This window comes from Myotis yumanensis, unplaced genomic scaffold (genome assembly GCF_028538775.1).
Source record: "Myotis yumanensis isolate MYYU_CA2020_CCGP unplaced genomic scaffold, mMyoYum1.0.hap1 SCAF_1, whole genome shotgun sequence".
Taxonomy (NCBI): Eukaryota; Metazoa; Chordata; class Mammalia; order Chiroptera; family Vespertilionidae; genus Myotis; species Myotis yumanensis.
Genome location: NW_027223752.1, coordinates 103,999,378 through 104,015,670, shown reverse-complemented (window position 1 = coordinate 104,015,670; position 16,293 = coordinate 103,999,378). Strand labels below are relative to the sequence as shown.

At 47.4% G+C, this 16,293-nt stretch overlaps 1 protein-coding gene across 6 annotated transcripts in view; it reads right to left on the bottom strand.

Annotated features, from left to right (window-relative positions):
- SVIL (supervillin) overlaps positions 1-16,293 on the bottom strand; it is a 103,194-nt gene that overhangs the window by 11,552 nt on the left and 75,349 nt on the right. For all 6 annotated transcript variants that reach the window (XM_070428737.1, XM_070428748.1, XM_070428766.1 and 3 more), the window contains 6 exons: positions 15,260-15,404; positions 14,603-14,879; positions 6,113-6,264; positions 3,620-3,725; positions 2,630-2,837; positions 632-765 (listed from right to left, as the gene is read on the bottom strand). In XM_070428737.1, the coding sequence (XP_070284838.1) occupies positions 632-765; positions 2,630-2,837; positions 3,620-3,725; positions 6,113-6,264; positions 14,603-14,879; positions 15,260-15,404 (1,022 nt within the window). The remainder of the gene's footprint in view (positions 1-631; positions 766-2,629; positions 2,838-3,619; positions 3,726-6,112; positions 6,265-14,602; positions 14,880-15,259; positions 15,405-16,293) is intronic.

The following is a 16,293-nucleotide window of genomic DNA, read 5'->3' as shown; positions in this document are numbered from 1 at the left end:
TTAACTTCTCTGTCCTTCAGTATCCTCATCAGTAAAAATGGGAGAGTGTTTGTTGAGTAGTAAGAATTAAATGTGTTAATGTCTATCAGGTGCTTACAGTGCCCGTATCATCCTAACTGCCTAATAATTGTTAGCTTTTCTTCTTATGTTAATCTGCATTTAAGTTGATCTTTACATATTTTGTATTTTTGCATTTAAAACGGACATATTCTCTAAGTTAAACTCCACCCCTTCCCTGCACCATGGAAGCTGGCCACACTGAAAGCATCTTGTTCCATAGGTTCACACGGTCATTGCTCATCTGGTTTCCTGGAACTTTCCTCTCCTCTTCCTCTCAAGTCTCACCTACCTCCAGATCTATGTAAATGCAGTGTCTTTGTGGAGCTGGGTGTGATTTTTCCTGGTAGAAGTAATGTTGTTAAGTTTTTATTCTCAACCTCTTTCACCTGTACCTCTTTCATGACACAGAATTTTTATTTGGCATTATAATTAGTTATACATATTATTTAGCCTTGTTGGGTTGGAGGCCCATGAGGACCTAGCCTAGGTTTAATTCCGTATGCACCGTACATAGCTCAATAAATATGTATTGCATAAATGAGTGACCAGAGGCTACAGAATGTGGTATTACCTTGAAGCATGCAGTCGTAGGCTTTCCTATCTCTCCTTCCTAACGCGTCCCAGAATCCCAGAGGCTCGGAGCCTTCCTCACACTCGTGTATTGTCACTTTGCTGCTACTATGCAGTCCTGCTTCCAGGGGGCATCTGTATGAAGACCAATCATTTTTATTAAGCTTTGGAAATACTGACAGCACAAAATTATTCAAGATTAAATCTACAGGTGAGTTCACCATTCCTCTTCTACTTTCTAACTAAATCAATTCTTACAAATAAATAAAAACATGCTCTGTGGGGTAAGGATTGGCGTGGTCCTTAGAGAGGAATGTACAATTACATATAATTTGTAATGTACAGAATATACATTTCTATATGTAATATACATATTTCCTATTCCTAGTTTTCTCCTGCGGGAACATAAGCTTCATGGGGACAGAACTTGGATTTACTCACTGGCAAGTCCCTGGTCCCTAAACCTCTGCTTGGCACCAAGTAGGTGCTCAAGAACTGTTGAATGAATGAGGGAATGAGTTCTTTGTTCTTTTGTTGTTGTTTTTTCAGAGGTCCAAGTAAAGAATCTGATGGGCCATGAATGCCTTCAGATACCTAACAGAATGTCATTTATCATCCCTCCCCACTCGCTGGCCTTCAGGATGGTGTTTTGGGATGAAACATCTTGCTTCACAGCCAGCTGCCTGTTGAAGGTTCACTTGCCCTCCTTCTCCTCTCCTCCCTCTCCGTATCCTGGTGGGTTTTAGAGCAGTCACAGGGAAAGCAGGCACACAAGTTTTGATGTCCAGAGAATGGATTTTATCAAACTGCACTTCAGTGGTATGTTTTGACCTTGGGAAATTCCTCATTTTTACTGTATAGATCAATGGTTCTCAACCTTCCTAATGCCGTGACCCTTTAATACAGTTCCTCATGTTGTGGTGACCCCCAATCATAAAATTATTTTTGTTGCTACTTCATAACTGTAATTTTGCTACTGTTTTGAATTGTAATGTAGATATCTGATATGTAGGAGATGTATTTTCATTGTTACAAATTGAACATAATTAAAGCATAGTGATTAATCACAAAAACAATATGTAATTATATATGTGTTTTCCGATGGTCTTAGGCGACCCCTGTGAAAGGGTCGTTCGATCCCCAAAGGGGTCGCGACCCACAGGTTGAGAACCGCTGGTATAGATGTTACAAGGTGCTCCAAGTTCTCACCGAGGAAATGCTGGGCATCTCCTGAAGGACTGGGGGACACTGGATTTCTTTGTCAGATTGCTATGTCCATGCTGCATGAGCTTCTAGGAAGCGCAGAGCCCCAGCAGCAGCCTGCCTCTAGACAGGTGACAGGCTGGTATAGCCCCCTCCTGAGGTCCTCACTTAATGCTGTGGCACAGTATGTTTTTTCTGTATAAGTAGTCAATGCCGGTACCTGCCTGGGAGAGGAATAAAAGCCTCCGCCTGGTGGGCTGTGTCTGAGAACTGCCTCAGGAATCCAATAACTCACTGTTAGGAGGCTGCCTTCCAGAATGCAGAAATACAGTCTTTCTCTAAAGAAGAACATCTTACACCAAACTCTTCATTAGCGAAGTACTTTTTAACATCCCACTGTTCTGACAAAATTAAAACCCTGAACTTCTAAAAAATATTTGAAATTTGCTCTGTTTAAGTAACATAGGACTTTAGGCTTATAATTCAACAACTGAGTCACACCTATAAAGAAACGAAAGAGTTTGTTGAGGTCTTTTTCATCACCCCTCACTCTGCCTTTTATTGAGGCAGATAAAAACTCAAAAAGTGGGAGAAGCCCTCAGGTTGAAGGTTTTGGCCAAGATGCATCAGATCCACTTGGAATGTTAGACCCTGACCATGGTCATAGCCACCTTTAGTGAAGTCACTGTAAACACACTGGGATGTCCACTAGGAATCCAGGGAACCCTCTGGCCTTAGGCTGCGAGTCCCATAGGTAACCCCTTCCAGAAGAGGCCCTCACACCCACAACACTCACTGTTCTTTGATTTTATTTGCTGCAGTCCTTCCGACCTCCTTCGTGTGGGCTTGGGCTTTGCATCCATGCCACAGGTAAATGAGGGCTTTAGTTACGTTGAGAACAACCATGGACGTCCTGGACCTCAAGCTACTACAGTGACAGGCCACTTCCAGCAAATTTCCTTCCATGGGCACTTCTCCTCGCACACAGTACAGCCTCCACTCACCTGTAGGGGGCATCAGCGGCACAGGGTTAGGAGGTATACTGCACAGGAAGACTGGCCCCTCAGGGCCATCCTCAGCAGTCAACAGCAACGCAGTGGTCGGCAAACTGCGGCTTGCGAGCCACATGCGGCTCTTTGGCCCCTTGAGTGTGGCTCTTCCACAAAATACCGACTTCTGCGCACAGGCCACGAAGTTTCAATCGCACTGTACATGCGCGCCCGCACGTGGTATTTTGTGGAAGAGCCACACTCAAGGGGCCAAAGAGCCGGATGTGGCTCGCGAGCTGCAGTTTGCTGACCACTGAGGCTGAGGCCATGGGCCATCTCACTGCCAATTCAGAACACAATTCCTTTTGGAGCTAGGAATAGGTTGTCAAAAGTTTACGATGCAGAGATACCATTTTTACAAAATTTATAAATGCCTAGGTAAGTCGCAGAATAGGCATATATAAAAAACCTCTAAAGCTAAGGGTTTTTTTGTGGGGTTTTTTTTGGGTGCTGGCCAATAAAAATTTCATAACTTATAATAGACAATCCACTGATTTTTTTCTTTTTTAAAGAGTCACTGTGAGGATTTTGTTTAAGGTAATCTTGTAGCCTCCAGCATACATGGGGGTGGGAGGATGTGATCCCCCATACAGCTGCTTTATGAGGCAGACATCAGGTGGCTTTCGGTGGGAAAGCCATGGCCATATGAAGAGAGACTTACTCTAAACCCCCACGCCTATAAAAACACCTTCCAGGAGAGGAAAAAAAATCAAATTTGAACAGTAAAAGTGACTCACTTTGCGCATTTTCTTCCTCCTCTTCCCGTCTTCCAGAGTGCACCACCATCCCCCCTTGGAAACACTGCAGGAAACAGGGGGGCTCCTTTCCCTGGAGGACCTGGACCTTCCAAGTTAAGCACATTAACATAAGTAACCTGCACTGGTTTTCCAAAGGCATAAAAATTATACACCCTATTGCAGAAAACGTGAAAAAAAATACAAGAAACAGGAACAAAAGCCAGTTACAATACTATTACCTAAAGATAACCACTATTAAAAATCTAATGTATAACTTTACTTTCAAAGTATTTTTCAGGTATGTATTTTTTCCAAACAAAAATATGATTGTTGTTTCATGTTGCTTTCTACCCTGATTTTTTTCACTTAAAGTTTGTCTGTTATTGAATATTTTTTAAAACATGAATTTTGATATATACATGGTATTTTGTGGTATAGATGTTAACACGATTGATTTAAACACATTTTTAACAAAGTATACCGCTGAGCAATGAGGATGACTAATCACCAACTTAGTAATCCTGGGAGAAAGAACTGTGTCTCTTTTGTAACATTTTCGAGAGTCTGATCAGAGCCTTTGTCCACCAGCCAAGGCCTCCCCTGGCCTGGTGACGCACTCTCTTCCATCAGGTGTTAGCTGCACCATAATAACGTCAGGGTTGAGTCAACCCACGCTTACTTTGGCAAGACATTTTCCCTTAAAGAGGAAAGTGTTTATTGAGGCTGGCAGTTGGGGAACATTGAAGGTAGGAAGCATTTCTCACCATGAGTTAATTTGTCAACCTCAGGGCCCATTTTGCATAATTAAATGCCATTTTGTGGCAGTGTTTTATATGCCTAAAGTGATTTTTCCATCTGTTCGATTGATAAATGAAATGCTTCAACCAGATAGATTAAAACTCAAAACTCTAAAGATGATTTTGAGGGCATTAATTCATGGCCTTTACAAAAAAAAAAAAAAAAAAAAAGGCAGTTGAAATTACTCATTATTACGAATAGATGAAAATGCAACGGTCACTAACGACTGTGGATAAAATATAGTCCACAGCAGAAGAGGATTGGATCTCAGGAATCTAGAAGGCTAAGTGAGTAGTGCTCTGTTTCTGGAGAAAATGCCTCCGTTATCCCTCCTCCTGCTATTGTTCACTGTTCACCCAAGATAGTAAAAATATCTGCACTGAGAGCCAGCTCTTAATTGCTGGTATTGAAGGAGGGAACCTGAGGCACAGGTAATCCAAACCCTAAAAAGAATGTTTACAAATCCTTGGTTTGCAGTAGTAGTAGAATCTGCTTGTTGTTAAGCTGGCTCTGGGCTATAATGGGGAGGAAGACCAGGACAGATATGGTCTCTTTCAAGCTTGTGGGGAAAGACAGACAATAAATAAGTCAACAAAACAACCCTGTAGTTTTACATAGTAGTAAGTGCTATGAGAAAAATAGCACATTGGAACGTAAACCTGAATCATACGAGCTAAGAGCATAAACCTGAATCATATGGCCTAAGAGTTACATACAGACCCAGGGGTAAGAGTGCACAGGCCCTGGGTGGGTAGGAAGAGGTGTGAGGAGCAGCAAGAAGACTGGAGCAGTAGGGACTTGTGCAAGAACAGGGAAGGTTGGAGAGATGTGCAGGACTGCCCACGAGGGTGCTGGGAGACCACGGGCAGGCTGTTGAGAATGTAGGCCATGGGTTGGAGAGCCAGGGGTGATGCAATCTGGCCTGTTCTAGAAAAACCACTCGAGCTAGTCTAAGAAATGCAGATGTTGGAAATATTAATTTTTACATTAATCTCTGATAGCTCCTTAGGGTGCATTTGTGTAAGTGGAATTACTGATTAAAGCTTAAGAACATTTAAGGTTCTTTGAGCCAAAACTGTTTTTCAGGATGGCTGCTTCCAGTTACACTTCCAGCAGAAGCATGCAAGGTTCTCATCCCATGGAGGCCTTGCCAGCCCCGATCCAGACTTTAAAAAAATCTCTACCAAGTTTAGAAATGGAAAATAGCATCTTTTTATTTTATTATGTCCCTTTCCTTGATGATTAGTTAGGTGGAAACTAAAAAAACACTTCTGAGCCTTTTGTCCTTATTTTGTGGATTTGCTGCTATGTAAAACTACATGGCTGTTTCGTTGACTTATTTATTACCTGTCTGTCCCCACAAACTTGAAAGAGACCATATCTGTCCTGGTCTTCCTCCCCATTATAGCCTAGAGCCAGCTTAATAACGGACAATTACTACTACTGAAAACCAAGGCTTTGTAAACATCTGCTATTTGCAGGTACATTTTGTTGAAGACCATGTTACAACAGGTGGGCTTTCCTGGCCCAGTGGTGGGGGGAGAAAAATGAGCCTGAAGTCTGGAGCAGCCGGACCAGGACTCAAAGTGTGTTGGGTGAGTTGTCTTTGTTCATTAGAATCGGGTCCTTAGGGGACCAGGCGACACAGGCTGGGCCAGCTCTCTCATTTCTGGTGTAGCACTCTCCAGGACGTACCTGGGCACCCCTTTCTTCATCCAGCTCCACTGTCATCAGAGCTGACGTGCCCTTCTCACTCACAGTCGACTGCCGGCCTTGCCAGAAGAAGTAGACGCACTTCTCTTTGCCAGCCACCCTTATGGAGTGCTCTCCCTTCTGTCGGTTCCCCACTGCAAACACAGAACAATAGAGGGCAGGGTGAGCAGCTGATAAGACAAAAGAAGGGCAAGTGCATGGCTCTCTTCTCAGGCTCTCTGAGGAAAAACAGGAGAGAAATAGCTTTTGGGTGCCAAAGCTGAGGAGAAATCATTCATCACTGGAGGGAAAGTAAATCATACTGTGGGACAAGAGAAAAACCACCTCTGCCAGCTAACTGACCCTGCAACTTCAGCCGGAGGGAAGTGATCTTGATGCCCTAAGACAACACCTGTCATCCTAGAGCAGTGGTTCTCAACCTTCTGGCCCTTTAAATACAGTTCCTCATGTTGTGACCCAACCATAAAATTTTCGTTGCTACTTCATAACTGTAATGTTGCTACTGTTATGAATCATAATGTAAATATCTGATATGCAGGATGGTCTTAGGCGACCCCTGTGAAAGGGTCGTTTGACCGCCAAAGGGGTCGAGACCCACAGGTTGAGAACCGTTGTCTTAGAGGAAGGTGGCAGACACTCCCAGGGTGACAGAGGGAGTGGTGACTCCACAGCAGGATCTTCAGCTCCCAAAGACGCAGGTGCAATTTACAAATTATACCCCTCTTTGGCAAAAGATTTGCTGGTAGAGAAAAGATACTGAAAACAACAACTGGGCCAGCTTTAAGCACAAAGGAAAAAATTTAGTCTGTTAACACTATCCTAGTGGGGGAAAAAACACTTTGATGTCTCGAAGTTCTGTCAGAAATAGAAGCAATGAATTGCTGACATATCACTTTCATCAAATAATCTGGGATTTAAATATCTGTCACCGGGGCTGTAGCCAGGATTAAGTGCTGGTTATCCTTACTGTCCGGCGCCTCGCAGGCATTCGCTACCTATTAGCAGCCCACAGAAGGCAGATCTCACTGAAGAACAGTCACGGAAAGTTAATTGGCCAAGTGGTGGTTCTGGACAATATTTCAGACCTCAAAACCGCTACCTTTAGGAATAGACCTCACTTTAGACTCTCCTCATTCATTTGCTCAGCAAATATTTACTGAGCACTTACTATGTGCCAGGGAACTCTTTAGGATTCTGGGGCTACAAAGATGAGCAGGATAGACACCTTCCTTACTTTTTTTGTTCTACTAAATAGATGAGCAAGATACTTTGAGACAGTGGTAGCAATGAGGAAAACAGGCAGGACCAGGGTGAATGAATGCTCATGGGACTGCCTGTGGAAGGAAGGCCTTTAAGCAGAGGTGGGTGAGTGGAGGCCTGAATGATGATGACTTAGAAGGAAGAGCCTTTTAGGCTGAGTAAGGTCAGGACACCAAGCTCTTTACTAAATGCCCAGTGGCCTAGTAAGTGGGCTCAGCAATGGGAAGAAGCCAGTGGTTTTAACACCCATTAAAAATTAATGATAGTAACTGTACTCTCTGCTCTATATTACCTTAATTTTTCTCAGCTCCAATCCCATTTATTAAATCACAGGTGTCCTGAGGTTTGAAGATAAGAAAAAAACTTATTTAAGATGTTAAGAGGTCAGAAGCCATATTTATTTTGTTTTTTTGCCTGTTAGCAAAGAACTCTATAACAGTTCATAAATGATTGTAATTCTTGAAGTATTTTGACTAAGCACTATCTTCAGTGCCATCTACTGTACACCTGAACTGGTCAAGCCTGTGTATTTTTAGTGGGAAAGTGAAATAGCAGCCATCAATGAACAGGTTATAAATGTCCACAATTAAGTTGGAAGGCACTTGATTGAAATTTATGCTGATTTAGATAGAAATAAAGGTTTGCCTTTGATTAGCAACCTTCAATGTAGTGAAATTTAGTTATGTTAACCAGATTATAGGGAAAAGATATGCTTACAATAGATCACAGAAGTTGTTACCTATCTTGGGATTTGTTAGCAGTTGAGTACATTGTGTAAGTATATAGTAGTCATGCTCAATAACCACTGCTTGCACCCTAACATTCTAAAATGGACTTGAGTGTATGAACCTAAAATAGAATTGTATTTTATAAAACAGATTTTTCACTAATTTTTCTTGCAACTTTCTTCAACATATTCAAATGTAATCCTATATACAACTTAATTTTTAACTCATTTATTTATTTTTAATTTTAGCAAAGGAAAGATTGAGCTTATTAGTAAGAACTTCTGAACTACAATCATCATAGCCATCAAATGCCTAATCTAAAGTGTTAATGTCATCAAAATACTTTCCAGAGTAAGTTCGTTAGCAGCAGTTGTATTTAGGAGAAATAGAAAACTGAGGTATGAACTTTCATGGTCAAGGGTCTAGAGCAGAACCCCCTTACTGATTGCTACTTATAGGAACCTGACCTGTATCATGCTCCATGTGGCCTGACCCAACATCACTGGGTATCTCAAGCAGCTTGTTTCCTGACCTTTGGGGGCAAGAGCCATGCCCTGTAGCTCCTGAGGTGGTCATTAGGGCAGGATACTGACCCACCGAGGCTTCGAGGCTCCCTCTGTGGGCCCCAAGGAGCTGGACTCTCTGTGTGCCTGTGCTGGGTGGCCAGTGTTCAGCAAGAAGATGACTGTACTGCTGCTTTCTGCTGAGCATGCCCCAGAACATCCTGAGCTCTGAGTTCAGTCCTGTTTGCAGGTGCAGTCCTTGTGGGATGTGATTGATGAGGAGCTGGACTAGCAGTCACCAAGGGGCCAGTGCTTCTAGGAGGACCACATGTGACTGCAAATGCCAGTGGTCTATGCTTTTCTGCTTTCAGAGGGACTGTCTGGAATCTGAATGCTCCCCGCTCTAACTTAATTCTTTGAAGCTGGACTTCTTCAAAGTTATAACTTTGCTCATAAAGATACTGCTGGATCTGGCTGTGAGAGGAACACATTGTCTATTCGGAAGTAATACAGAAAGTATTTGCCTGGCTCAAAGCATTATTTCTTAGGGGCCTCCAAGTAAATAGTCTATGAAGACCTCAAATCTTACATTTATTTTGTTAATTTATTTTCATCTCATTTTATTCATTCATTCACTTATTATTTTTTTTATAACCAACAGTTCAAGTAAGAAAATGGCTCAGTTTAACACTGTAGAGTCCCTTGGTCTCCTTTTATAAAACAAGTGAACGGTTCCCTTGTATTTTAAGAACAAGAACTACGTATGTCTTCAAAGGTTATTCCTTAAAGTTCCCTGTTCCACACCCAGAGCTGAGTAGTTTCTTCCCCACTAAATTCCCTCTTACTGTTTTTACTAGAGGCCCAGTGCACAAAAATTTGTGCACTCGGGGGGGGGGGGGGGTCCCTCAGCCCGGCCTGCGCCCATTTGCAGTCCAGGACCCCTTGGGGGATGTCCACCTGTTGACTTAGGCCCATTCCCCGGGGGATCAGGCCTAAGCTTGTAGACAGACATCCTTCTGGCAGCCAGGGAGCCCTCGGGGGATGTCTGACTAAAGGCTTAGGCCCCCAAGGGATTGGGCCTAAACCGTTAGTTGGACATTCTTAGTGCTGCCACAGAGGTGGGAGAGGCTCCTGCCACCACCATTGCGCTGGCCAGCCATGAGCCAGCTTCTGGCTGAGTGGCACTCTCCATATGGAAGTGCACTGACCACCAGGGGGCAGCTCCTGCACTGAGCGTCTGCCCCCTGGTGGCCAGTGCGCATCATAGCAACCAGCCATTCTGCTGTTCAGTCAATTTGCATATTAGCCTTTTATTATTATTATATAGGATGGCTGGCCAGCAGCACAGGTTATCACTTCAGTTTGCCAATTCTGCATAGTGACTCATGGGAGTTGCTGTTGTTTTGGGTAAATCGACGTTATCTCATCTTCATGTCAAAGGTAGTAATTATGCCGTTGCTGCTGAGAATGTCAAAGATGATTATTTCCTGCAAGGCACATGCTGAACATTATACATACCAGACTATAATATTCTATGAGTTGGGTGTTATAATCTCTATTTTCCGGTGAGAAAACCGAGGCTCAGAGAGGTAAAGCAACTTTACCCAACTTGCAGAGCTGGTATGGAGGGCCTGAGAGAAGATTCAGACCCAAGCCATATGGCTCCAGGGCCCGTGACCTTCCCTCTAAGTGACAGGGCCTCCTTATGAAAGGGAACATGGTTTCAGTGCCCAGCTCCGCTCTCTCCTAGCTGTGTGACTCCAGGTGAGTTACTTAATTTTGGTGTCCTGCTCCTTATCTGAAAAATGAGCACAAGGACAGAACACATCTCATGAGCTCGCTGTGCAGACGCTCAGCTGGAGCCTAAGGTAAAGCCCCAGTGTGTACCTGTGTGCTGTGTGGCCCCAAGACTTGCAGCCCAGCGCTGGCACAACCCTGCACAGCCTCCTGCCCCACCTTCCCACTGCGGGTAGTTGCCATCTCAGGGGACCAAGCTCTCCACCTTAGCATGAACTAGTTGCCTCTCCCTGTCTGCGCCCCATTGTCACTTATAATATACTAGGGGCCTGGTACACGAAATTCGTGCACTGGGTGGGGGCGAGGGGGGAGTGTCCCTCAGCCCAGCCTGCCCCCTCTCACATACTGGGAACCCTCAGGCGTTGACCCCCATCACCCTCCAATCGCAGAATCGGCCCCTTGCCCAGGCCTGATGCCTCTGCCAGAGGTGTCAGGCCTGGGCAGGGGACCCTCATTTCCCCCCGATCACTGGTTCTGCCCCCCGCCCAGGCCTGATGCCTCTGCCAGAGGTGTCAGGCCTGGGCAGGGGACCCTCATTTCCCCCCGATCACTGGTTCTGCCCCCCACCCAGGCCTGATGCCTCTGGCCCAGGTGTCACGCCTGGGCAGGGGACCCCCAGACCCCTCCGATTGCTGGCTCCGCCCCTGGCCCAGGCCTGATGCGTCTGGCCCAGGATTCAGGCCTGGGCAGGGGACCCCCTTCTCCCCCCGATCACTGGCTCCGCCCTCGCCTAGGCCTGATGCCTCGGCCAGAGGCGTTGACCCCCATCACCCTCCGATCGCCTGATTGGCCCCTTGCCCAGGCCTGACGCCTCCGCCAGAGGTGTCAGGATTGGACAGGGGACCCCCATCTCCCCCCATCACTGGCTCTGACCCCCGCCCAGGCCTGATGCCTCTGGCCCAGGAATCATGCCTGGGCAGGGGACCCCCATCTCCCTCTGATCGCTTGCTCCACCCCCCGCCCAAGCCTGATGCCTCTGACCCAGGCTTCAGGCCTGGGTAAGGGGACCCTCATATCCCCCCAATCACCGGCTCCGGCCCCCACCCAGGCCTGATGCCTCTGGCCCAGGCATCAGGCCTGGGCAGGGCACCCCCAGCCCCCTCCAATTGCTGGCTCCACCCCCCGCCCAGGCCTGATGCCTCGGCCAGAGGAGTTCACCCTCATCACCATCCAATCGCCAATCACCGGATCGGCCCCTTGCCCAGGCCTGAGGCCTCCGGCAGAGGTGTCAGGCCTGGGCAGGGGACCCCCAGCTCCCACCATTCCCGGCTCCGCCCCTGCTACCCACGATCTCTGGCACCGCCCTTGCCAAGACCTAAGGCCTCTGGTGAAGGCATTAGTCCTGGGCAGGAGACCCCCAGCTCCCCACGATCTCCCGCTCTGCCCCTGCCCAGACCTAATGCCTCTGGCCAAGGCATTAGGCCTGGGCAGGGGACCCCCAGCTGCTCACGATTGCTGACTCCGCCCCTGCCCATGCCTAACGCCTCTGGCCGAGGCCTTAGGCCTGGGCAGGGGACCCCCAGCTGCCCAGGATCGCTGATTCTGCCCCTGCTCCCTGTGATGGCTGGTTCCGCCCCTGCCCAGGCCTAACTCCTCTGGCCAAGGCGTTAGGTCTGTGTAGGGGACCCCCAGCTCCCCACGATTGCAGGCTCCACCCCTGCCCAGGCCTAACGTCTTTGGCCAAGGCTTTAGGCCTGGGCAAGGGATCCCTAGCTCCCCGGACTGCCGGCTCCGTCCCTGCCCAGCTCCCATTGCTGGCTCCACCCCTGCTTCCCACTATCACTGGCCAGGGCGGCAAAGGCACCTGGTTCTCTGATCACAGCTCTTAGCTCCCCCCTGGGTTTCCGATCACCGTCAGTGGCAGGGGGCTTCTTCCGTCCTTTCCCTTTTGCCTTTCAGCATTGTGCCTACATATGCAAATTAGCCGCCATCTTTGTTGGCGGTTAACCGCCATCTTGGCTGGCAGTTAATTTGCATATCGCCCTGATTAGCCAATGGGAAGGGTAGTGGTCGTATGCTAATTACCATGTTTCTCTTTTATTAGATAGGACTAGAGGTCCCATGCACGAATTTGTGCATGGGTGGGGTGTGGGAAGTCATCCATTGTCTTCTCTATCAGAGGGGTGTGGACAAGGATCCCGGAAGGCTGGTGACCCTTGAAGCCCTGGCGGGCTGTGCACCCACTGTTAGTCCAGACAATGGTAGCTGAAGCAACTTCCCATTTATTATTATGTAAATCCTTGCTGATGGGCTAGTCTGCCTGTTACTGAAAATTGCCTGCCTAAGGGCTATGCTATGGGTGTATCCCAAACCAATAAAAGGTTGGCAAGGCCTGAGCACCAGTGGAAGTCCTTCCCCTTGAGTTGGACTTACCCGCCTGGCCCCCCAATATTTCCAAATTATCTCTTGTCTCTTCTCTTTCATTTGTGTGCGGCTCCTCTTCCAGATCCTGAACCCTGAATCATGCGGGATGTGGGGGGAACAAACATTTACAACAGTGGGGTCCCTTGGCTTGGCTGGTGATTGGGGCTGATTGGGGCCATCTTACCCAGTCCCGATGGGGTTGATCTGGGCCGGCCGGCGGGACCATGGGAGGTTGGCTGTGGGAGCGCACTGACCACCAGGGGGCAGGTGTTTGGTCATAACAGTCACTTAGGCATATATATATGTGTGTATATATAGACTAGAGGCCAGGTATATAAAATTTGTGCATGGGGGGGTGGGAAGGGAGGTGTCTCTCAGCCTGGACTTCACCCTCTCGCAATCCGGGACCCCTCAGGGGATGTCTGACTGCCAGTTTAGGCCTGATCCTGGCCTAAACTGGCAGTCGGACATCCCTCTTGTAATCCAGGACTGCTGGTTCCTAACCACTTGCCTGCCTGCCTGCCTGATCGCTCCTAACCATTCTGCCTGCCTGATCACCCCTAACCGCTTGCCTGCCTGCCTGATCACCCCTAACCGCTCACCTGCCTGCCTGATCGCCCCCAACTGCTCGCCTGCCTGCCTGATCACCCCTAACCACCTCTGTCTTGGCCCCCACACCCGGGACCCAAACTTCCCTCCTCTGGCTGGCCACAGGAAACTGGGACCCGGGCTTCCCTCCCTCTGGCTGGCCACAGGCACCCGGGACCCGGGCTTCCCTCCCTCTAGCCAGCTGCGGGCACCTGGACTCAGGCCAGCTTCGCCCAGGCCAGCCTACAAGCATCCGGGACCTGGGCCGGCTTTGCCTGGGCTGGCTGCAGGCACCCAGAACCCCGGGCAGTGCTGCCTGGGTGGGCCGCAGGCACCTAGGACCCGGGCGGCGCTGCCCAGGCTCCAGCTTTGTCAGGAATGACGTCTGGAAGACGTCTGGTCTATCTGGTCTAATTAGCATATTACCCTTTTATTAGTATAGATACCTCTTAAAGGCAGGGTCTGCATTATTGACTTGTTCCCTATAAAGTCTCTAATACACAGTAAATGCTGTGCAGTTGATTTAAAGCTTTATTTTTGATATTAAGAAATCAAATGGTTCTAAGTCTACAGGTGTTTAATCAGCAAACCATGTGGAGACAAAGGGGACCCTTTGTAAGGAGGTGAATCAATTCTTCTGTAGTTGAATCTCGAAATCAGAGTTGTGACATAAACTCCCTGCTGAATGGGTAGGGAGGACGGACACTGAGCATAACATGGATAAGGATACTTTTTGGCAAAGAAAAGGGATTCTTTCTCCAGAGTCCACTCACTGTCCTTCTTTCACTTTTAATACATTATTTTTGTGCATGTATTTGTTAGAATGTTACACCATTTGGTTTCAGTTCTAAATCATCTACATATGCTTTACTTAACTACTTTAAGCAGCATCCAATCCACATGTCAAATGTCACCTGGAGGCAAATGATCACTTGGCTAGAAAACCTCTGGGGACAGGGCAGGGGAGGGAATGAAGTTCCTGGAAAAATCCCAACATGCAAGTTTCTTCTCTGTAAGGGAAAGTCCCGGATGTTAGCAGTACTGGGCTGTTAGGAATTCATCTACAGGTTTACTAAGTGGTTCTCAAAGAGAATGAGTATGCTGGCGTGCCGCACCCACGCAGCCAGCATGAGACATGGTGCCCAGGAGTTGGGCTCCAGCAGCCCTGCGGCTCCCAGCCTCGGTGTGGGGGCTGGGCCCGTCTCAGCTTGAAGAAAACGTAAGTCACTAACCTGCAGTGCTCACCATGTACTTCCACTTGACCACATAGGCGTCCCCTTCGTGGAACTGCCCAATGCTCTGTTTGGGGAGCCTGCTATAGTCGAATTCGAGGATATGCCAGACATCCACCGAGACACTGGCAATCTCAAAGTGCCTGCGGTCATCCCCTTCCACCAGGCCATAGCCACGGCCCACATTCACCCCGTCCAGCACGGTGCCAGCTGTCGTCTGGGGCACTGGCACCATCCGGGTCACATCGTATGGCTTGACTTCAGCCCTAGGATCTTCCTACAGGGAACATAAAATGTGTGGTCAGTTGCCTATTTTTCCAGCCATTTTGTCTCACACTCCATGCTGCTTCACTGTCAACCAGAGAGTGTAAGAGCACAGCTTTCACACTGTGTCCCAGGGCATTGAACTGCAATAGGGAAAGGCTGAATTTATGGGAAAGACTTGGGGAGGCCTGAATATCTACCCCACCACAGTGAGCGGGACATCCATAAACCCAAAGGTGCAAACAAGGCTATTTTCACTCTTTGACTAGGAATATAGTAGGAGACTGGTTTGCTGTTCTACTAGTAAATCCTGGGAAGTCTTTTAGCTTTCAGGCCTCTTTTGTTGGGACCTAACCCAAGCCCTGAGGTTTGAGACCTGGCCACTCGGAATACCTTCTGCTGGGCAAGTTCACTGGCGTTCTTCTCATTAGGTCTCTTCAGTTCAGTCCAATCGAGAAACTTTTCTTTGAACAAAATAGTCTCATTGTGTTCTGTAAGTCTCCCAAATATTGCCCAATCAGGCCGCCCCTGTCCTTTTCTGCAGGTAGGTAGGTGGGGGTGCAGACAGGAAAAGAGCCATGGTTAAGCCATGATAAAACAAAGGAAAGGAATCTAAAACAAACACATGTGGTTATTGGAAAAAAAACAAAACAAAACAAAAAACACCCAAAATCTATAAGTAGTATATAGAATGGTTTGTTCTTTCTTATTTTACCAAATAAGTGACATTTTATTGTTTTAGCCCAAAGCCTTGCGAACCTTTGTGTCCACAGAAATAGGAGCTGAAATGCAATAAGGACCACGTCAGAACTGGACTTTTCTTGCATCCTAGCAAGTCCTCGTGTTTGGGACAGCCTGGGGGTTGTGCACTAGGCTGGGAGCAGGTGAGGCAGGAATTACATGCATGTCTTCCTGGCCTCCTTCATGCCTCCCACAGGCACCTCAGCTGCTCACCAAGTTTCTGTAAAGTGGAATAGATGGGAGTTCACCTGAACGCTATTATTTTAAGTCATGTTACAACAAACTCTCCAGTCTAACTCTCCTCTGTTACTAAACTGAACATAATTTCATATACCATGAAGTTAAGGTTTGCGTATTTATTTCTAGGCCCCTGGACGTGACAGTAGGCAGGGAGAGCACAAGGACACAGGGAAGGAAGTGACACAGCCCAATCTGGAGGTCTGTTTCTGTCTCAGTATCTCAGAATGTGAACCTGTGCTTGAAACAAAAGGTGACCGAGAGAAAGGTACTGGCATACCTCAGAGATACTATGGATTGAATAAAGCAAGTCATAACCTTTTTGCTGGTGGAGGGTCTTGCCTTCAATGTGTAACACTCAACATCTGTGAAGCGCAGTGAAATGAGGTATGCCTGTACATCTGAGAAAATGCATGCTATGGAGGGTCCAGCCCTAAGAAGGTGCAGGC